Source organism: Glycine max, chromosome 17 (assembly GCF_000004515.6).
Source record: "Glycine max cultivar Williams 82 chromosome 17, Glycine_max_v4.0, whole genome shotgun sequence".
In the NCBI taxonomy this organism is placed as follows: Eukaryota; Viridiplantae; Streptophyta; class Magnoliopsida; order Fabales; family Fabaceae; genus Glycine; species Glycine max.
The window spans coordinates 2,336,891-2,359,283 of NC_038253.2; the positions used below are offsets into that span (position 1 = coordinate 2,336,891).

General features: G+C 31.8%; 3 protein-coding genes across 3 annotated transcripts; 1 reads left to right on the forward strand and 2 right to left on the reverse strand.

Moving 5' to 3' along the window:
* Positions 1–4,678: 4,678 nt before the first annotated feature.
* Positions 4,679–12,445, forward strand: LOC100807130 (calmodulin-binding transcription activator 5). Its single transcript, XM_006600304.4, has 14 exons — positions 4,679–4,837; positions 4,984–5,106; positions 5,529–5,654; positions 6,162–6,277; positions 6,917–7,005; positions 7,188–7,233; positions 7,616–7,733; positions 8,221–8,340; positions 8,428–8,486; positions 9,357–9,770; positions 10,147–10,841; positions 11,079–11,625; positions 11,709–12,020; positions 12,106–12,445. Exons 2-14 carry the CDS (start codon positions 5,040–5,042, stop codon positions 12,163–12,165), a joined length of 2,769 nt encoding a protein of 922 aa, XP_006600367.1. The 5' UTR covers positions 4,679–4,837; positions 4,984–5,039; the 3' UTR covers positions 12,166–12,445.
* A 1,696-nt stretch (positions 12,446–14,141) lies between these two features.
* Positions 14,142–15,893, reverse strand: LOC100815670 (GTP-binding protein SAR1A-like). The gene is made up of 3 exons (NM_001252987.2): positions 15,558–15,893; positions 15,306–15,437; positions 14,142–14,738 (listed from the first exon to the last, which is right to left on the reverse strand). The coding sequence occupies exons 1-3, from the start codon at positions 15,684–15,686 to the stop codon at positions 14,418–14,420; spliced, it is 582 nt and encodes a 193-aa protein (NP_001239916.1). The 5' UTR covers positions 15,687–15,893; the 3' UTR covers positions 14,142–14,417.
* Positions 15,894–20,025: 4,132 nt separating this feature from the next.
* LOC100500031 (uncharacterized) lies at positions 20,026–22,154 on the reverse strand. Its single transcript, NM_001248929.2, has 3 exons — positions 21,933–22,154; positions 21,690–21,821; positions 20,026–20,444 (listed from the first exon to the last, which is right to left on the reverse strand). The coding sequence occupies exons 1-3, from the start codon at positions 22,059–22,061 to the stop codon at positions 20,124–20,126; spliced, it is 582 nt and encodes a 193-aa protein (NP_001235858.1). The 5' UTR covers positions 22,062–22,154; the 3' UTR covers positions 20,026–20,123.
* Between the last annotated feature and the right edge of the window lie 239 nt (positions 22,155–22,393).

Below are 22,393 nucleotides of genomic sequence, written 5' to 3' on the forward strand. Positions count from 1 at the left end.
CTAATTGTTTAGAAGGGTCAGAGTAATACGTGAGTTATGATTACAATTTTGGCTAACGGATTATCTAATTTGCACATAGTGCTTTTATAGCCATATGTTTGATGAAATAACCTGCCAGGTCAGACTAGCTGCATATCCGTTGCATCAATGTAGATGTCTACATACATGCCTTAGATTACAAAAAGTTAAAAACCATTTCTGTGAATATTCTTAAAATTGTGTTATGCCTCATGATTCTATGATTCTAGCTCTATTCCTTTTTAGCATGGCTGAATTTGCTGATATAGCAAAGGATTCAACGCAAATGAGTAAAATGGCATTGGTCAAATAGTCAATTTTTTTATTTTCATAAACAACTGCATATTGTTTGAGTGGATAAAGTACTGCCTTGTTCTTTTTTGTGTTTTTTTATCATAAAATAAGACTTGATTAGTCATCTTTATAAATTTACAAATTCAAAATTCCCTTAAAAATCTGCAGGAAACATAAGAGCACTTCTTCGAAGTCTTTAGAAGAGGCTCGCAAAGCATTTGGCATTAATGAGGAGGATCTTCTTTTGGTAAGCATCATATACCTCAAATCATCTTTCACTAAGCTATTTGATACATGCTACTAAACATTGCCTCAAAAATTTTATCCCAGGATTCTGTTAAACATTATTTTTTTCAATTGACCAATATTTAAAACAAGTTTTAGAGGTATTGAGGAATGCTAGGAATGATCTTAGGTGGGTAAGAACCTGAGATGTAATGAAAAATTTAAGGCTCTAAGCACTAGTCTCGCGTTGAATTAAGGCGAAAATACAAGAATCCCATTTCAAGATAGGTCAATTTTAAAGAAACCCCAGTTGTTCAAAATCAAAACTCTATAACTTGATTCATTCTGCACATACACAAGGGACTAATTTTACACTACGTTACAGGATGTGGTAGGTTTGGGGAATCAGGTTGTTGAACTTTTAGCAAGAAGTGAGTTTTCTGAATCTGACCTGCAGATGGAGGGGGTTCCTTGTATTTTATCCTTGAATTAAATCTGCGTAGTCATTAAAAAATTGTAACATTTGTTGAATAAAGAGTGATGTAATGTAAGCCATATGAATCAACGGTGGATGAAATGGAGTAATAGCTTGAGTATTATGTGACAAAAAGGTACTGCTTCGAGGTTGAAGGAAAATTTTACTCAAACACATGTGTATGATATTGTGTGAAACTAAGTATTATTGTATTCCTACTTTCACCACTCAGTTGAAAACGTGATATTATTATAGTGTGAAATAATGATTCTGTTCCTTTCGTCAACCTTCTCTGTAACTTTCCATCAATGTCAATACTGATTCTCGATTTTCTTTACATGTTTTGCAATGATTTGCCAGTTATGTTGCTGTTTTTTTTGCATATATAACATATTCCATGAGTATTTTAGTTATAACCTAGCTTTTTATTTATTTATATCCCCAGTATAATATAAACCTCTTAAAATGGTTTCGTCTGGGACTTTGTAGTTTTACTAAAACTGTACAGTAACTAAAATTCATTCTCAGAAACGTGAGACAGTCGTCAATGGATTTGCAGTTCAATTGCATTGCTCTACCTGCACAAAAAGTTACATTATTTTTCCTGACATAATTTAAAATAAAAAGTTAATTTCTGATTACATGTCTTATTTTTCATTTTATCTGCTTCTATGATTTTAAAATAAAAAGTTAAGTTCAGATTTGAGGAAAAAAAGGTATTGCATATCAAGTATCAACCAATTATACATGTTTTTATTGATTTTAATTTCCTAAAATAAAACTTGAACGCAAATGTCACACTGGAATCCCCGTGTTACACGTAGCATCTTGATTAACAAGACAACAGCTAGCTAGTAGTAACGAAGTTACATAGTTCACATTACCAAGTCTATGCTTGAACACGTGTTACCTGTTTCTTAGATAAAGTTGAAGACAAAAGAACAGAGCGATAGATAGACAAGATAAAGAGACAAGGAGTTGGTGCGCTTTCATGAAGCAACCTGCAGCAAAGACATGAATATAATCAAACCCTATTTAATTATTTGACCAAACGCAAGTAAGAGTTGTGTTTGGTACTGCAGAAGAAAATAGATAGATTAAATATCAATTTTGGTCTCATTTAAATATTTATATGTGATTTTAGTTTTTTTTATGATTTTAATTTTTAAATTTTAAAAAATTACAAATTTTGACTAATTTTTCATAATTTTTTTTAAATTATATTTTAATTGAGGTCTATGAACTAATTTGACCGAGAATGTTGAAGAAGGATGGGAACAAAGGGTCACCAGACTCATTAAAAAGGAATTAATTTGTAATAAGTTATTACTTCTTTAGCTGATGCCATCCGTACCTTCTACTTCCGTTCGTCACGGGGTGCGTTCTGTGGTTAGATGAATCAAAAAAAGATTCGGGCCGCCCATGCATTCAAGATTGAACTTTCAGCCCAAAGGTGTAGTGATGTAAAAAATTATTGTGATTGTATATGTAAAATAATTTATTTAATAAATAAAATTGTTTGATTTTTTTATTGTATGTAAAATTTATTTTCATCAAAGATAATTACATATTACAAATAAAATTACTCTTTAATCTGATAAATTAAAAAAATACTTATACTCTTTGACCCAAAAATAAAAATTGAACTTTCAACTGCCCCGTTTCCCCTCGTTCGCTTCGCCACCAAAGGAAAATATTAAAAAAAAGAAGCCTACTTGATTAGATAGATAAGACATATCATATTCATATTTCAAAAGAGGCCATGATATCAATTTGATATTTTCATATCCCGTTATTTTTATTAAATCAACTCATAAAACAAATATGTGCAGAAATCATGTTATGCTTTACAGGAGTGACAAAATCGGATCACTTCATTGGGCCAATCTTTTTACTTTTGTTTTTTTTTTTTTAGTTTTGAGTTCTTTAATTTATCGACCCATTTCTCCTCATCCCACTTAATTCGCTAAAAAATAATTGAGAACGACATAAGGTCGGTTAATTTGTCAACTATTTTTTTCAGAAAATATTTAGTATGTGGAAATTTTTTAAGTATTTCTCTCAAATTTTATTTATTATAACTTATAAATTTATATATGAAGTTCTTTAATTTTGATATATAACTATTATCCATCAATTGGAAATTATTTTAAGTTCCTTTTTTAAGTTTCTTTTATTAAAAAAATTGAGTATTTATTTTAATAATATATATATATATATATATGTATATATAATTTACAAATCATCACTAGAATAATTTAATATTAAAATATTTTTTGAGGTTGGTAAGAAAAATAGAAATTCTTGTTTGAGAATAAACCTAGCACCTTATTTTTATATAACCAACAAAAAATTTACAACTAAAAAAAGATTGTGACTTTGAATACTTTCACTAACAAAAACTAAAAAATTAACACTAATCTTAAAAAAAAAAAACTAAAAAAAAGTCAACTTATCAAATAAGATAAAAAAATAATATAAATTTAAGATAAAAGAAAATTTATTATTCTTCACTTCACTACGTATGAAAAATAAAATTCATGATTATTTCCTCATTACCATATATGTTACCGTAAAATGTGAGTTAAAAGCATAAATATAAGATGCTATTACAATATTTTTTTAGATATTTTTATTAAATTTCTTAGTTTCTAAGAAGAGAGAAATATAATAAAAATATAATTATTATTATTTAACATAATCCAATAAGAAACTAAATAATTTTTTTAGAATTTCTCAAATAGCAAAATAATAAAATAAAATTGGAAAATGTGTAACTAACTTAAGTTGATTTTTTTACTTGTTTATTTTTTTGAGTAAAGCTTATAAGCTTTGTTTAACATGACATTTCAGTGAAAAGAAAATATTTGTTTTTCTTTTTCTAGCTTGGTATTAACATAAAAATGAGAAGGACATATTAAAGATATCATTTCATTACTTAAATGGTTTAACAAAAAATAATATATATATATATATATATATATATATATATATATATATATATATATATTATGATTCTATAATTATTAATAAAAAATATTTCAAAACTAAAAATTAGTCTTATACTTTTTCTAATATTTTTAATTTGTTAATGTGTTAAATGTTTTTTTTATCTTTTTTGTTTTTTGTTTTTTTTTATTTTTTCCTGATAATATGAATTTTAATTTTCTTAATTATATTAACTAATAACTAGTATGATAAAATATTTTTATTTAATTAAAATTAATTTATTAGAAAAGTTGAAATATATTTGAAATTTGATTAGAATTTAATTCTTATATTATAATAATTTTATATTATCATTTAATTATAAAATATTATTTATATGACTTTTAAAATAATTATTATAAAAGTTAATTAATTTATTTATTTTTATTAAAACCCACTAATACCAACCTAATGGTAAAGTTGGCATAATGCGCGTGGTTGTATCACTTGTATGTTTATTTTCCGTAACAGCCACGGTAAAATAAAAAAGCCACTGTAAAATAAACTATTTTTCCTTGGATAAGTATTTTTAGTCTTGAAAACATTTTGGTTAACTCTTGTCTTCTTTTTTCGTCTTGAAAACAACCTTTTGTCTTCATCTATTTATTTATTTTATTCGAATTAGTATTTTAATCGTACTTAGCTTCTTCTTTTTTTACACAAAAGCTCTTATTTTATTTATTTTATAACTTATACTGTAACTAGTAATAATTTAACGCATAAGAGTCAGACTGTAGAATAGAAAACAGAAAGGAACAGGAAAGAGTGTCATTCAGCTCCAACGAGGCGATCATATTTCTCTGCAATCCGAACAGACCCACCCTTCTCTGCAATTAGGTAAATTTACCACCTTTTCTATTTTTTCTCACTACTCTTCTAATTTTTCACCCTGTTTTTTATTTTATTTTTAGTTGAGAACGATGTTTTTTTCTTTTATCGAGTCACCACTTTGCTCTTTTTTTCATTTTTCATGTAATATGCAGTTGCTGAGTTTTAGGTGAGAGAAAAGTGTTCGGAATTTCCCAAGGTTTCTGTGAATATGGCGAATAACTTAGCGGCGCAACAACTGGTTGGTTCAGAGATACATGGATTCCACACATTGCAAGGCACGTACTTCACTGTTGATTAAGTGTCTAACACTGAGATGTAGTTCTTGTTTCTTAGTTAATAATTATCGATGATGGTAATTTATATTAATGTTGTGAGTAGTACTAGATGTTCAGACACAATGTCCTGATATTTAATTGGAACTAAAATGATTTTACATAAGTTGTTCCCTCGCTTTGATAAATTATCTGATAAGCCTCCTATTGTATGGATGATAATTTTTGTCATCTGGTGGGAGACATCAGCCCTTTAAGTGGATTTTAGAACCTCGAGAGATTAGTCTTTGGTTTTCGGCTCAAGGATACCCCGTGTTAACAAAAAAAAAAATGTTAGTTTTTGTTAGTCAAAAGGAAAGGAAATTAATGAAAGCACGTTCTCTGTTTATTTGTTGTTCTGACATGTTTTCTTATATATGCCCCAGATTTGGATGTGGGGAGCATTATGGAGGAAGCAAGAACCAGATGGCTCCGTCCCAATGAGATTCATGCCATGCTTTGTAATTACAAGTATTTTACCATTAATGTCAAGCCAGTGAATTTGCCAAAAAGTAATTATCAATTAGCTGTAACTTGATGTTTGTGATCATATCCATTCTGCTCTATCGTGCATTTTTTTATAGACAACGTGTCATCTCATCATATTCATTTTGTGACTTTGTCTGCATACCTTAGTTTCCATTAATTTTTGGAGCTTTTGTGATCTAGCTTGTTTTATAATTTGTGAGCTTCTACACCCTTTATTGTTGGTTTAAAATTTATTTAGTTTTAAATTTCTATTCTTAGGAGGATCTATTTTCCTCTAATCTCTTTGTAATCTTCTGCTTTTACTTTAATGATTTTCTTCTTTCATAAAAAATGGACCATTTATTTGTATATATCATGAATAAAGCAGTATAAGGTTTTACTGTGAGTGACTTTTCATTCACTTATCTAATAGAACTTTGATTAGTTATTTTGCATACAAATAAGTTTTCACTATTAATGATTAGACAATGTCAAATATCTGGTGAAAATACTGTTGTTGTTGTTGTTATGGTTATTTTGTGTGTCAACAGGTGGTACTATTGTCTTATTTGATCGCAAGATGCTTAGGAACTTCCGTAAAGATGGGCACAACTGGAAAAAGAAAAAGGATGGGAAAACCGTTAAAGAAGCTCATGAGCACCTAAAAGTGAGGATTTTCATTTTCTTGGGTGCTTTTATCCGTGATAATTTTTTTATTTTAATTTTGTTTCTTTAACATATTGTAGATGGGATAATTTATCATTTTTTGTAATGTGGAGTATGAATGAATTAAACACTAACAGAGATGAGAGGGTATAGCAAGTAGCCTGACAAGCATTAGATGTGGTTAAATTTTGAAAGACATAAGGCTTCTTGGAGCTCAGTTTTCTATTCTACTGATTTTATTGATGTTGTTCAATTCATTGTGCTTTCTCTATAAATAGTACTTTTTTCTTTTAGGAGAGTTTTGGTGTTTAGTGAGTTTATTAGATATTGACCTCTTCTAGATCTGTAAGTGCTGAAGTATTTAACTGGTGATGCTTACTTTATATAAGGCATTATCTTGGATTTGTATGTCATATGATTTTTGTACAATGATCCAGTCACATATCTATCATTGTTTCTGGGTAGTATTTGAGAAAGAGATCAGTTTATGGCTTTCTGCTTTAATTTTATCACCAAGTTAAGTGTTTATTCTGTATGATCATAATTCCTTCCTCCAGTTTTTGTTATTTTTTATTCATTAGCATCATATCTGATTTTTGACATTCTTTCTGGTCATTTTTTTCTTTTCCCCATTCATCAGGTTGGTAATGAAGAAAGGATCCATGTATATTATGCACATGGCCAGGATAACCCAAATTTTGTCCGAAGATGTTATTGGCTGCTTGATAAGTATGCATATCAACTGTTTCTTAAAGCTCCCATTCCAAAATTTTATGCATGTTCATACTGCTGAATTATTTTGTAGTATGGTGCTTCTGTTATTCTTGTATATATTGGTTAAAGCATAAAATTAAAATAAGTTTTCTAATGACAATGTGACTTAAAAATTGTTTTCACTATTTTCTTTTCAGGAGTATGGAACACATAGTCCTTGTTCATTACCGTGAAATACAGGAGGTTGTGTTCAGCTGCTCACCATTGCCTCTATTTTTTTTCCTTTTAAAAGTTCAATTTAATGTCACAAACCATGATTTGTGTGTCATGTGTATGTTGTTTTGTCTGGAAGAAAGACTATATACATATATAGTCATTAGTCACTTTGATTTACTCTTTATGACACTTTAAATATGAGTTTTATTTCTAATTATAACCATTCACTGTTAACTGCTAAGTGCTAGGATTTTAGAATGCACCTTAAATATGACACTTAGCAGTTAAAATCTCTTTATAATTAGAAATAAACTTCATGTTTAAGTTGCCATTTTTGCTCTAAAGTTTTATTGTGAAAATAGATATAACTGGCTTTGTGACATTCTTTGGGTTGTTGTTTATGATACAGATGCAAGGTTCTCCCGTCACTCCTGTAAATTCACACTCCAGTTCTGTCTCTGATCCTCCTGCACCATGGATTTTATCAGAAGAAATAGATTCAGGAACCACAACTGCATATGCTGGTGGTGAGAAATAACTTTTATATTTCTGTGGTCTATCTTCTTAAAAGTTGTACTGCTGTAAGCTATTAATATGAAAGGCTAATGAGTAAGACATTTGTTTAAAATACTTATATTTTAATTTTGAAGATGTTAAGTGTTTGTTTGGAAACAATGAGAGGCAGGATAATGAGTTGCAAGAAAAGAACACGTGCTATGTGCATGTCTTTATATATTGCAGATATATTCCTTCTACCTCATTTCTGCTCATCTTTCCAAAGGAAGCATAATATATTTTTTTACCAAGGGAATAGTTGGTTGAATGAGGTGCATGAGTTGTTATAAATCCCATGGTACATGTCTTTGATTCCTATGGATAAAAAAAAAAGATTTTTTTTTTGTTGGCTTATAATGCATGCTGTGTATGAAAAAAATAAAAATGATTAAATAAACTATGACTGTAGTTGTCTTGATAAGGTATATATCTCATCCTTTCTGATTTGGACAAAAACAGACACGAGTGCCAATATAAATGTCAAAAGTCATGAACTCAGACTTCATGAGATTAATACACTTGATTGGGATGACCTGGTGGATGCAAATGATCATAACACAACTACTGTGCCTAATGGAGGTAAATGGTAGTTCATCAAAGCATAATCAGTCACTTGTCTGGATTGCACCATATATTTTATTATAACTTTAAATTAACTTTTTCCAGGTACTGTTCCATATTTTGATCTACAAGATCAAATTTTACTGAATGACAGTTTCAGCAATGTAAGATAATATTATCTTTCTTTTATTTGTATTCATGACTGTTTTTTGTTGTCTTTTTCTCATTTGAGTTCTGTGATGGACAGTTAGTTCTTTGACATTTTTCACATGGGAAAGAAAATTTATTAGAGAGAAAATGAGTGAAGCACTGGAGAATAACTAGGGGGAGCATAAGATATCCTCTTTTCTAATACTAAAAATGGAAAGGTCAAGAAAGGAGAAAGATTCCAAGATGCAGCAAAAGTCCGTTCAATCTTTCCATGTTGATAGTGAAAACTATCATGAAAAAGCCATGAGCTATTAATCACCAGAGAGAAGCCAAAAGTACAAACTTATCCTAAAGCAAACCAAGGGACCAAGAGATCCTAAAAATGCAGGCATTCTGCTTCAACCAAACAGGCCAAAGAACTGCAAAAACTGCATTGTCATAAAACTTTTGCCTCCTGATTGTTGGTCCTTTGAAATTTATCATAAGACCATTTTATCCTATTTAAAGTATATGTTATAGAGATTTTATTATATTTCCTAGACAACATGTTTTATAGATGTTCAGGCATTCAGCATCCAGGACTTCGGTTTTCACTATTAGATTATTGTTTAATTATACATGATTAGGAGTTAAAATGTCATTTTACCTTTGTGATACTATTTTTCAAATCACCTGCAATCACATCTAAAAAAGGCCACAGCCATTTTGAAGAACATGCCTTGAAATTATAGTGAAGGAAATGCTTATTTTTACTTTTTATACCTCATATTTGTATCATTTCCTTTGTTTCCTCTTCCCTCTTCTCCCTTTTTTTTTTCGTTCTTTTTTCTGGAGATACTAACTTTGTAATAGCCACTGCTTTGTTATACTTGCTTTGTCACCAGGTAGCCAACAATCTATCTGCAGACATTCCTTCTTTTGGTAGTCTCACTCAGCCTATTGCTGGGAGCAACAGTGTTCCTTACAATTTTTCAAGTGTTAATCTTCAGACGATGGACGATCAAGCAAATCCACATGAGCAGAGGAATAATACAGTTTCCTTAAGTGGTGTTGATTCCTTGGACACTTTGGTCAATGATAGATTGCAAAGTCAGAACAGCTTTGGAATGTGGGTAAACCCCATCATGTCTGATTCACCATGTTCAGTAGATGACCCAGCTCTTGAATCCCCAGTTTCATCCGTTCATGAACCATATTCATCTCTGATAGTGGATAGTCAGCAATCTTCTCTGCCAGGACAAGTATTTACTATCACTGATGTATCCCCTACATGCGTATCTTCCACTGAGAAATCAAAGGTTTCCTTTGCCCTTCTTGTAGATCTACTTGCTATTATTTTCAGTTTTAAGCATATCTTTCCTTAATGTTTTATTTAGTTTCTTACTTCTTAGTTGATTCCTTAGTCTTTTCTTTCAATCTTGATTGATTGAGTTCCTGTTGAATTCCATAGCTGTAGACTGCAGAAATATAAACTCCGAGTATTATGAATTATTAGTTCTTTTCAATCTAGCCAAATTCATTTGTAATTGGTTATGAATTGCTCTTTGGCTGCAAGCATGCACATCTTCATGTATACAAATTATAACAGAATTTAACATAGTACATACTTGCTGCTTGATGAATTCATATGTTTGCTACCTGTTATTTTGACTTTCTGAATTCCTTTACTTGCAGGTCCTGGTGACTGGATTTTTTCATAAGGACTATATGCACCTTTCAAAGTCCAATCTATTATGTGTCTGTGGTGATGTTAGTGTTCCTGCAGAAATTGTTCAGGTTGGGGTCTACCGGTGCTGGGTATCACCACATTCTCCAGGATTCGTGAATCTCTACATGAGCATTGATGGCCATAAGCCTATTAGCCAAGTTGTTAATTTTGAATATCGTACTCCTGCTTTGCATGATCCCGCCGTTTCAATGGAAGAGAGTGACAATTGGGATGAGTTTCAACTACAAATGAGGCTTGCATATTTGCTCTTTAAACAATTGAACCTTGATGTTATCTCCACTAAAGTATCACCCAATAGACTTAAAGAGGCTAGACAATTCGCCCTCAAAACATCATTTATTTCCAATAGTTGGCAATACTTAATCAAGTCAACTGAAGACAACCAAATTCCATTTTCACAAGCAAAAGATGCTCTATTCGGAATTGCATTGAAAAGCAGACTAAAGGAATGGCTTTTGGAAAGAATTGTTTTAGGCTGCAAGACTACTGAATATGATGCTCATGGCCAAAGTGTAATCCATTTGTGTGCAATTTTGGGATATACTTGGGCTGTTTCCTTGTTTTCATGGTCAGGCTTGTCATTGGATTTCCGTGATAGGTCTGGATGGACAGCTCTTCATTGGGCAGCATATTGTGGAAGGTATAATACACAGACATTCCACTTGTTTAAACCATTAGCTCTTCTGTAACTACATTGACCTAAAAATCCTTTTTTGGCGTGGTTTCACCATTCACATTCTTTTCTGTTTTTTTTTCCTTCATACACTTCACATTAACATAATCAATGTGAATTTAGCATGATTTTGGGTAAAGTAGGCTGCTTGAACTTTGAATTGAAATTTTCTTATACATTTTGATTTAAAATTTGTATCTTCAGGGAGAAAATGGTTGCAACTCTGTTGTCTGCTGGGGCGAAGCCAAATTTGGTCACTGATCCTACTCCCCAAAATCCTGGTGGATGCACTGCTGCTGATCTTGCTTATATGAGGGGTCATGATGGCTTAGCAGCTTATCTTTCAGAAAAATCTCTGGTTCAGCACTTCAATGACATGAGCTTAGCTGGAAATATCAGCGGCTCACTTGAAACTAGCACGACTGATCCGGTAATTTCTGCAAACCTTACGGAGGACCAGCAGAACCTGAAGGATACATTGGCAGCTTACCGAACTGCTGCTGAGGCAGCTTCCCGCATACATGCTGCATTTAGGGAACACTCTCTAAAACTGAGAACTAAGGCGGTTGCATCTTCCCATCCAGAGGCTCAAGCACGCAAAATAGTTGCAGCAATGAAGATTCAGCATGCCTTTAGGAACCACAAGACAAAGAAAGTGATGGCAGCTGCTGCTCGCATACAGTGTACATACCGTACATGGAAGATTCGTAAAGAATTTCTCAACATGCGTTGTCAGGCTGTTAAAATTCAAGTAAAAGCTTCTCTTCTAGTTGTCACATACATTAACTGCAGATTTTGTTGGGCAAATTGACTAACATCTATGTTAAAATGCAGGCTGCGTTCCGGTGCTTTCAAGTGCGGAAGCATTATTGCAAAATTCTTTGGTCTGTTGGTGTCGTTGAGAAAGCAGTGCTGCGTTGGCGTTTGAAGAGAAGGGGTTTCCGTGGGCTCCAGGTCAAAACTGTCGAAGCGGGAACTGGAGATCAGGATCAGCAAAGTGATGTAGAGGAGGAATTCTTCCGGGCTGGTAGGAAACAAGCTGAAGAACGTGTTGAGAGATCTGTGGTACGTGTGCAGGCTATGTTCCGTTCGAAGAAAGCACAAGAAGAGTACAGGAGGATGAAATTGGCCCTTGATCAAGCAAAGGTGACAGTTAATCTATACATTTTATTAATCCTAAGAGGATTTGGTCTTGCATGTTTTTTCACTTCTAGAATACTCCTTTGTGCAGCTTGAGCGAGAATTCGAACGACTTCTTAGTACTGAAGTTGACATGCAACTGAAGACATAGATTACCCAAAAAGATTCTAAATTTTGGGATGCAGTATCCAGTAGATTTTGTAAGTCCCCCTTGACTCTTTCAGACTTTCTTAGTATCCTAGAATGGGTCATTATATAAAGTTTTCATCTGTCATTGGGCTCTCTATGGTTGTAACTTCTGATGCAAAGATACTGTGCCACCCCAAAGTTTAATATACAGAATACTAGAATAGTTATAGCTATAAGCCTGGTCTGGGGATGGTAATGGCTTCTTCGTTTCTTTTAACTCAAAAATAGCAGAGGCAACCAAAGATCAGTGCGATTTTTTTTATTATTATTTATAGGCGCCAACACATCTTCAATATTAGCCCATATTTACAAAGATACTCTTTGTTTCTTAAATCACCATATCCAATATCAGTTATCTCTCTAGATTAATGATAAAATTTATTATATGATACTCCCCAATATTATGTTAGTTAAAATTTTAAATCCAAATTCAAAACAAATTGTAGCAATATCAAAGAGCACGAGATAATCCAATGTCATTTCATTGGTGTTATTTTTATGGACACGGTTATAATTCTTAAGACTATAGGGTTAGATAGGGATGAGTAAAGTTTGGTCACAATTTTAGTGGCTTTGTTTCTATATGAAGCTGCCTTGGTAGTGCGTGCTTCCATTGCCTTCCGGAATATCTGCGTGTGCATGAACAAATAGGACACGGATCCTCTCTAGTGAAGAGAGAAAAAGACAGGATTCAGGTGAAACTCATTTCTTATGCAATTGGACCCTTTGTTATGTGGGTTCCATATGAACCTTGTTTTTCCTTTGCATTATAAACAAATATTGCTACAACTTCATATCTGACAATTTTTATATGAATCTTTAAAGTATACAATTGCATATATTAATGACAACTAGATTTATACTCGCATGACCAATAAGATATGACACAATTGGTAATATAGTGAGGTTCTTTAAACATGTTAGTAGGAATTCAATTTTTGACATTGTATATAGAAAATAGTTTGTTGGGAGGAAAACCTTTTGTGATTTCTACACTTCAAAAGATTGAGCAATGTTGTATCATGAACAAACTTTCATACAAATCTCTCTATTTAGAGCATGCTTGGATTTTTTTTTCACTTTAAGCTGTTTTATGAAAAATTATTTTTTAAAAAAATAGATAAAGAAAGTACTAGTATTAAATAAAAAAAGAAAGAAAGTAGGAGAATGTTGTAGAATAATTTAAAATTATTCCTAAAAAATGACAAATTTATATCCGCATGGTGATTGTGTTTTTGTAGAGAGAGGGAAAGAGAATATATTAATGAATGGTCAAATTAAAACAAAACTCGCGTCTTTTTCTAAGTCATATTTAAATAACCTTTAAATAACTTCTATTTTTTATTATCAATATATTATTATTGTGTAGTTAAGATTTAGTGTTATCATTATCATTTCCAATAATAACTATCCTTTTCATTTTGTAAGCTGCCTTATTTAAGCCACTTCCACCTTCATTTGAATGGAGACGGATCAAATGATAAGACTTTTTATTTGAGAATGAAGGAAACAAATGAATATTATAATTACAATTAAAAAAATAACATTTTTTAGTGATCAATATGACCATTGACATGTATGATCTAAGTTTACTCATCATATTTTCAAGTGAAAATAATCCTATCATTTGATAGGTAATAATAATGATGTGATTAATGCACATCAAATAGGCTTTTACAGATTTTTCTGAAAGAAAAAAAAATTCAGAAATGTGTTTTGGACCAGCTAATATTTTCATAACCTAACATTTTAAAATTGTGAAATCAAAGTCAAAACCCAAATACTTCTGTCCAATAAATAAGTTGGCTTCTTCAAGCCGAGTTTCGTAAAGAAATGAGATTGAGAACAGAGGACTAACAAACTATCATTGGTCACAAGTATCCTAAGATTACTGCCATCAAAATATTCTGAGAGTCCTTATGACCGTAGTGTCGATTGTCAACTAAAACGAAAAACACCATCAAACGTTCACAAGTCATTTCTAACATAGTAACATTCAAGCCACCATTTATTAACTATGCTATTTTAATAACCTATATATATAGAACTGCAACACAAGCTTGCAACTGCCACCAAAAAAATTTAGAAACAAGCATGTCTCATTCATAACAAAGAAAAAGTAAAACCACCATTAAAGTATATCCAATTTACATGAGCAGAGATACACTATTGTTGGAGACTGCATTAGCACGAGGATAATAAAGAACGTGTTTTCTATTTAATGTACTGAGAGAGCCACTGAAAGCCTTCACCATATCCCATCTTGCGGACAATACTGCACATAAAAACCTCCAAAGGACGAACATTGGAGTCAACCAAATTAACCTTGCCCTTGCCTGTAGTGAAGTTAGTGAGACCCATGTTATAGCGTAGTTCATCCTCTGAGGCAGCATAAGGTATATCAATCTTGTTTCCCAAGATAAGGAAAGGCACATTTGCTAGTGACTCATCAGAGAGAAGAGCATCCAACTCCTTCTTTGATTCTGAAAATCTTTCCTTGTCAAATGCATCAACCAAGAAGACCACAGCATCCACCTGCATGATTTCATCATGCAAATTAGACAGACTTCAAACCAATTCCAAGTTTCATATATAATTACCATCAAGCTCTCAAATTAAATAAGGTGTTAGAATTTTAGAAAGATGTTCATGTCTATGTTTGATTTGAAAACTCGATAGCAATCAATATAAGGGCAACATTCTCTGACGAAAAACAGAAGGATAGGTATTAAAAAAAAACCAATCACATACTCTCATCTCTTTTTGTTCATTTATATACGTGCAAATGTACAATTAAGAAATTTCCATGCATCATTTACCTTTTGCCAAATCCATATTCCATATCAAAGTGAGAAGGTATTTATGAAACAGAAAATTGAAGCTAGCATGCTTTGACTATCAATTCAAAAACCTTTGGATGTAAACCTACAACCAATCTAGCATACCATGCTATATATATATATATATATATATAAACATACCACGCCCAATAATAATAATAGTAATGAACTAAAGGAACTAATACCATTCAAATGTCCTGTATTCATAAACATGAAACTGAACAAGCAATTAAAATAAAATAACAAAAAGAATATAAGAAACCTGAGCGTAATAGTCCTTCCAGACCCTACGAGCAATCTGGTGGCCACCCAAGTCGAAAGCCTTAAACTTTATCTTCCCAATACTCAACTCCTCCGAAGTGGGATATTGAGTAGGTTGATGCTGAACCAGTCTCTGCAAAATTTCAATTATTCACTTTAAAAAGTTATAAATATAAGTAAAATTAAAAATCCTTGAGCAATAATCCAATAATAAGATATCACAAAAGTAAAGTAAAAAAAGAAAAAAGAAAACCTCGTCTTTGAGCATGTGAAGCAAAGTGGTCTTCCCAGCATTATCTAACCCTAGGAACAAAATCTTCGCCTCCTTTTGCCACAGACCAAGGGTCGCCAAAATTCCATAGAACCAATCAACAAGAAACATTCTTTTTTTTTTTTGAGAAGTTTCACAAGGGGTGCGAAAAATAAACAACAAAATCTCCGACAAGGTCGCCGGAAACTCCAACCAGAAGCCAGGAGAGGAAACTAAAAGTTCCGAAGTATTAAAATTCAGAAGAAAAATCGACGGGGAGACCAAGAAAACGCAACGCGAAAAGAACCAGTTTTTCTTTTCGTTTCTTTTTGTTTTTCTGCCTTCGGCTATTTTTCATCATATATATAGGGGGCGAGTGAATACTGGTTACCTGTTTGGCCAGTGAAAGATGGGCTGAGCGGTGGCACAGAGGTAAATGAGCAAAAATGTTAATGAGGAGAAAACAGGGAAAACCGGAGTAGCCGGTTATTGGGTGGAAATTCCAGTTGTGTGAATTTGATTGGTTGGTACGCGTCATTGGGTTTAAGAGTTCATAGTTCATACTAGAGCCTCATAAATAATAAATAAATCACAGATTTTTCAAAATTTTGTGTGAGTATTACGCCTTTTTATCTTTACTTTAATAATTTAAATATTTCTTCAGACTTTTCTCTCTCTCTTTTTTTTTCTTATACACAACCAAACTCACCCATAAATTGTTAGCTCCAGAAAAGGTTAACAAATTACAAAACGTCAAAAACAAGGGAACAAAAAAATTTTTACACGTACGTGAAAAGTTGTTGTCACATATCTACGAAAAGAATCGCGTGTGTGAAAGGCGTTTTTGAATTCGTTTCAACTCGATAAAGGAAACGTACTGCAGCAAAATGTTGCTTTTTATCTAAGTATTTTGTCCTATATGCAGAATTACTAATTAAATTTAATATTTAAAATAATAAAAAATATTAATATCTAAATCTAAGTAATACATGAATAATCCCTAAATCAATTTTATTTAAGACTAATTAATAGTAAATCAATCAGGCACATTGTAAACTCATGCTAATATCATGATATCAGAGGGCATGCATGCAAATTATAGCTTGGTCACTCATGCGTCTATCGTAATGCCAGTAAAGCATGCATGCAGACTATGGCATTGAAACTCACTTTTGTTTTAATTTCCGCAAGACATGTCCATTACAAATTTATAATCAGTGTTGCCTTTGACTAGTATTCTATTATCTATAGTTTGTGAAATTGTCCCTTGTTTAGCAGTGAGAAGAAATAGGGAAAATTCGATTAAATTTTAAATTATTTACAATAGGAGGTATAAGAAAGAAGATGAAATGAATATAATATTTTTCATATTGTTTAAAGACAAAATATAATTATATTAAATGTCTTTTTCACTCTTATAATATAATAAAATTAAGTTAAATTACGATATTTTTAATTATGTTATCACTAAAGACCTCAATCCAATTATGCCTCACTAGTTTCTACATTTTGACTTAAAATAAAAATATTTTAAGGAACGATTGGATAATGAATCAACTAAATAATTATCCATAAGTAATTGATCCAAATGAAATTAAGGAACCATTGTAACAATTATTTTATGATAAATATAGTGATACACTTAAATTTGTTATAAGTAGGATAAGAGAATGTAGCTAAGATTAGTCTTTTGTTTATAAATAAAATACGAATTCACCGTGTTTATTATTAGTATTCTTATCTCTTACAAGGTTGAAATCTTGTTTTGGACTATGTTAAGAATATCATATATAGTAGTTATAAAAAAATACCTTTATAATGATCGGGATTCCAATTGTTCTAAAATTAAGTATTATTCTAAGTTGATACTTCTATTGTTAAGTATTAGTCATAAGATATAAAATGTTCAAGAATTCTATATTATTGTTCTATTGTATTTTTAGAAGATTAAAATAATTTATTTAAATAAAATTCAATGTCAAATTTCCTAGATACATAGATAACTAATAATCTAAGGAATGAAACCATCAAATGAGAGGACCCTGACGATGAAAATCCAAACAAAGAAATCATATGAGTGTTAACGAAAGAGAGATATATATATTACGAAAATAATCCTTGGTATGAGACTTTCTTATGAACTAATATATTCTTTGTACTTTTGGAATTACAACCTCTCTCCTTATCCATAATAAGGTCATTTACTTTTCTTAAATGTTTTAATAAATATAAGTAGAATTTTCAAATTGTGACTTGTGGTTGAGGTGATTGATTTTTTCTCATTTAATCTTATTTAAAAATTATAAATATAAGTAGATTAATCAAATTGTTTCATTATGATAGAAGTGATTATTGATTATCATAATTTATTATTTATTTTTAAGTAAAATAATTATACATATAATCAAATGAATAAAATCGTACAAGAATAAAATCGTACAAGCCAACTGAGTCACCATATCAACATGACGTTATATAATTGTCATGATAGGATATTCTATTAAGTGTGAGATTGGTTGATTAGAATGAAATAAAAAAAATGAAAAAAAAATTATATTAAAGGAATAATAAAAGTGTGAGGTTCACAAAATTTTTATATAGATTAAATCTTACAATTACAATTGGATTTTAGAGGCTAAAATTGTACAATTAAGTCATTAATTTAACAAAAACAAATTATTTTCAAATTATCAAGTGTAAGTTTTAATGTCTGAAATTTTTTCCTCATAGGACCGTAGTATCATCATTCAGTTGACAAAGGTAGAGAAAGTGGTGAAGTGATGAAAAGATCCGGAATCTAAAAAGAAGAGAGCACACAACATCCAAGATAAACTCTTCCTTACACACGGACAAATAATGAAAAAAATATTTTCTTTTATTTTTTATAATAATAATAATAATCAGAATATTTTATTTGTTATTCATAAAAAACACACAGACATAAAGTTAAAAAATAGAAGAGAAAATTACTAGAGTTATAGCATTATCATTCCAAGAAAATAATTGAATTCAATTTTAATTTCGAAAGAATTTCAATTGAACATAGTGTTTTCGATTTCAAAACACACTCATAGGAATCCTTAATAAAAGTTAGGTTTCCTAATTTCTTCTTCTTATTATTAGATCTTTGGTTTTGGATTCACACAATTATCATGGATAGTATAATGAGCAAGTTTTGCAATCTCGACGTGTACCCTAAAATCAATGAGGATTCCTTCAACCGCTCGCTCTATGGCGATATCATCACACTCGCTTCCTCCATTCTCATGTTCTTGCTTTTCTACTCCAAGCTCCGTATGACACCTCGTCCACCTCTTCTACTTTTGATTCCAATGTCAACTATGGTTTTGGTTTGACCATATTTATAAATTTACTGCAATGCCAAAGTAACATTTGTAAATTTTTATAAATTACACACTTGTTTGGTTCTCAAGCTTTTGAGACACACTATGTCTTCAATAATATGATTTTGTTATTTTCGTTTTGATATATAATATTTACTTTTCTTGTGCATCATCATCAAATTTAATTTGTATGTACTAATGATTCGTTTTTTTATCTTATATTACTTTTTTAGCTCATTCACTTGCTTTTCAATTTAAGAAATAATAATATTGTATAATAGTATAACTATATAGTTCACACCTGTATTGTTATTTGTATTTTTTGTCACTTATTTGTTTCTTAAATAAAATCTCTTCGAGTCTTGTAAATGAAAAAAATGATTAAAAAAAAAAGATCACACTAAAATTATTATATCAATTTTTTTTGCAAAAATTAATTATAAACAAAACTAATGAATGTCACAATGACCTAAAAAAAACACTGGTAGGATGGTTACTAATCATAATCCATCCTAACAATAACGTCATTCTGCACCATACAAGACGTTAATTGCCTCCAAAATGGTATACACATTCTAAATCATAACACTCTACAATACCTACGAAGTTAGGCACTTAGGCGTTGAAATGCCTTTGTAGGTAGTCAAAACTATCACGTCCCCCTGGTTCCTACGCATAATCAAATCTTCAATTCAAAAGTAGACGTGACTCCATAAAGTAAACTTGTTCTTGAAATCTTTAGTGGGTCATGATGCCCTTCAAATTAAATCCAAGGTAAATATATTGTGGGAAAATAAACTATGCACTATTCAGTGTAAAATAATTTTATAATATTACTGAATCACAAACCATTTTGTATAATAAGTTGTTTGTAGATTTTTGTAAGAGGATCAAAAGAGAAAGATAAGAAATAGCTCAGTTTCCAGTCAAAATTGTCCGGGAAGAAAGTGAAATAAAACTTTTCCAGAATTATTATGTGTTTCTCCCCAGTCATACATAACCCCTACAACAGAATCCAGTGTTTCAAACAGAAAATATACCCCACCCCACAAGAGAAAATATCTAAAGATACAAACTGTGACACATAACATAACATCACTGCAGTTGTATTAAATAATTCAATCAAAATGAAATCATCAAAAGCAAAAACAAAGATAAAATCTCTTCTGATGTAACTGCAGACAGTGCTAGTAGATCAAGGAAAGGTGGGAAATGATGCCAGAATCTACTTAATATATTGAGAGACCCACTGGAAGCCATCTCCATATCCCATCTTGCGGACAATGCTGCACATGAACACTTCTAGTGGCCGAAGGTTCGACTCCGTGATGTTGACCTTCCCCTTCCCTGTGGTGAAATTGGTCAGGCCTAGATGATAACGTAGCTCTTCTTCTGATGCAGCATATGGAATGTCAATCTTGTTGCCTAGCACAAGAAATGGAACATTTGCCAATGATTCATCTGAAAGTAAGGCATCAAGCTCCTTCTTTGATTCTGCAAACCTCTCTTTGTCAAAGGCATCAACCAGGTAAACTACTGCATCCACCTGCAAAACCAAAAGTGTGTGTGACTTCTAAAGCAATACCAAAAGTTTCCAAGCAGCATTGGAGCCCTGGCAGATTAGGTATGTGTTTACAAACAACAATTACAATGAATCCAGGGGAATAAAATGAAAAACAATCATCAATAAAGAAACTACCAACCTCAATAAGCTATGGCTCAATGGAATACAAGTCATGCATGACACACAAGGGCAGAAAAAAAAATCATGAAACAAAAATATATACTTGAATTGGGAGTGTAGAATGGCAATGATCTAAATACTCTATAATAACCGTCAAACTAACTTCATGCTAATCTCAACGAATAGCTCTCCTCCCTCAAGGCAAAAGAGAATGTATCAATTTAGAATTTTTACTTCTTTTTAATTTCAATTGGATGTATCAATTTATAAGGAATTGTAATATTTAGCTATTTCAGAGATCTATGAATCCCTTATCTGTTCTTTCCACTCTCCTGTGTGCACTTTTCTTTCTAAATCATTGGGAAAATTCTGAACATGTTAGGAAAGATAGTAGAAAAAAATACTTTCCAATGATGAAAGAAGAGCTATCTGTGAAACTTTCACTGTCGATATTTACCTCCCATGAATCAGATAAATAATACAAAGACCTTTATCTGTGTCACCGGGCACATATAAAAATCAAGCAAGTAGTAGGTTCAAAGGATTCCAGAACAGCAACAGCACGTCAACAAAATATCACAGGAAAAAGAGTGGAGAAGAAAAACAACTCATGCGAAAAGCTGGCACACCAAATACAACTAGGAAGTGAACAATAACGAATAAACCAACCAGAGTTAAGAGAGTGGTCTTAGCCAAGCCTGCAGCCATTGGATCTATGAAAGATTAATTAATTAAAAAGTCTCAAAGTGATAACAGGAACCAAAGGATTGACAAAGTGGCAACCAATGCCCCCCTATAAAAAATACCCCGCGCCTCTTGTTAACGAGCACAAAAGAAATACCATTTTTTAGAAGCAAAAGATCAAATTGAGCTTATTATTTACCATTCGAGATTTGAAAGAGAATTCACAAATCTACAACATCCAAATCCAACTGAAAGCAGATATGCATTAAAGCACTAACGAAAACAATAAGAATCCCACGGCCACAAACCAAGCCCCATTTCTTAGAAACTAAAAATCACATTAACGGTGCACAATCACACATTTTATCATTGAAAAGGGAAAAAATCAGAAATTGATAAGCGAAAATGAAGAGATTGAGCGACCTTTGCGTAATAGTCTTTCCAGACTCTGCGGGCAACTTGATGGCCCCCCAAATCAAAAGCCTTAAACTTGATCTTCCCAATGCTCAATTCCTCCGAAGTGGGGTGTTGGGTCGGCTGGTGCTGAACTAATCTCTGCAATTGCATCGAAAAAATTAAAACTTTTTAATAGATAAAAATAAAAAAAATAAAAATAAAAAAGGGTATTTGATTTGATATTTTGATGATAAGGGAGAGGAACCTCACCTCGTCTTTGAGCATGTGAAGGAGGGTGGTCTTCCCTGCATTATCGAGACCGAGGAAGAGAATTTTGGCTTCTTTCTGCCAGAGACCGAGGGAAGCTAGAATGCCATAGAACCAATCGAAGAAGAACATGTTTTGAGATCCAAACGAAAGAGCAGAGCTGAGTTTTTGAATCTGGGTGTGGGGAGAAAGAAAGAAAAGTCCCAGATTGCGCTGGTTGCTGCTAACCTAGATCCCACCGAATTGTCTTTTTAGGCGAAAATTAATTCAGCGTTCCAAACGCATGTAGTGGTAGGAATGCACCTCATTTCTCTTTTTCTTGTCCCAAACACGACATCTAACTAAGAACACGGAGGGACCCATTATTCTAAACCAAGCTTGAGGTTCTCTCGAGTGTTATTTCTCAACTCTGACTTTTATTGAATAAAATCATTAATTGGTTAGACTAATTTTTAGTTCTTTAA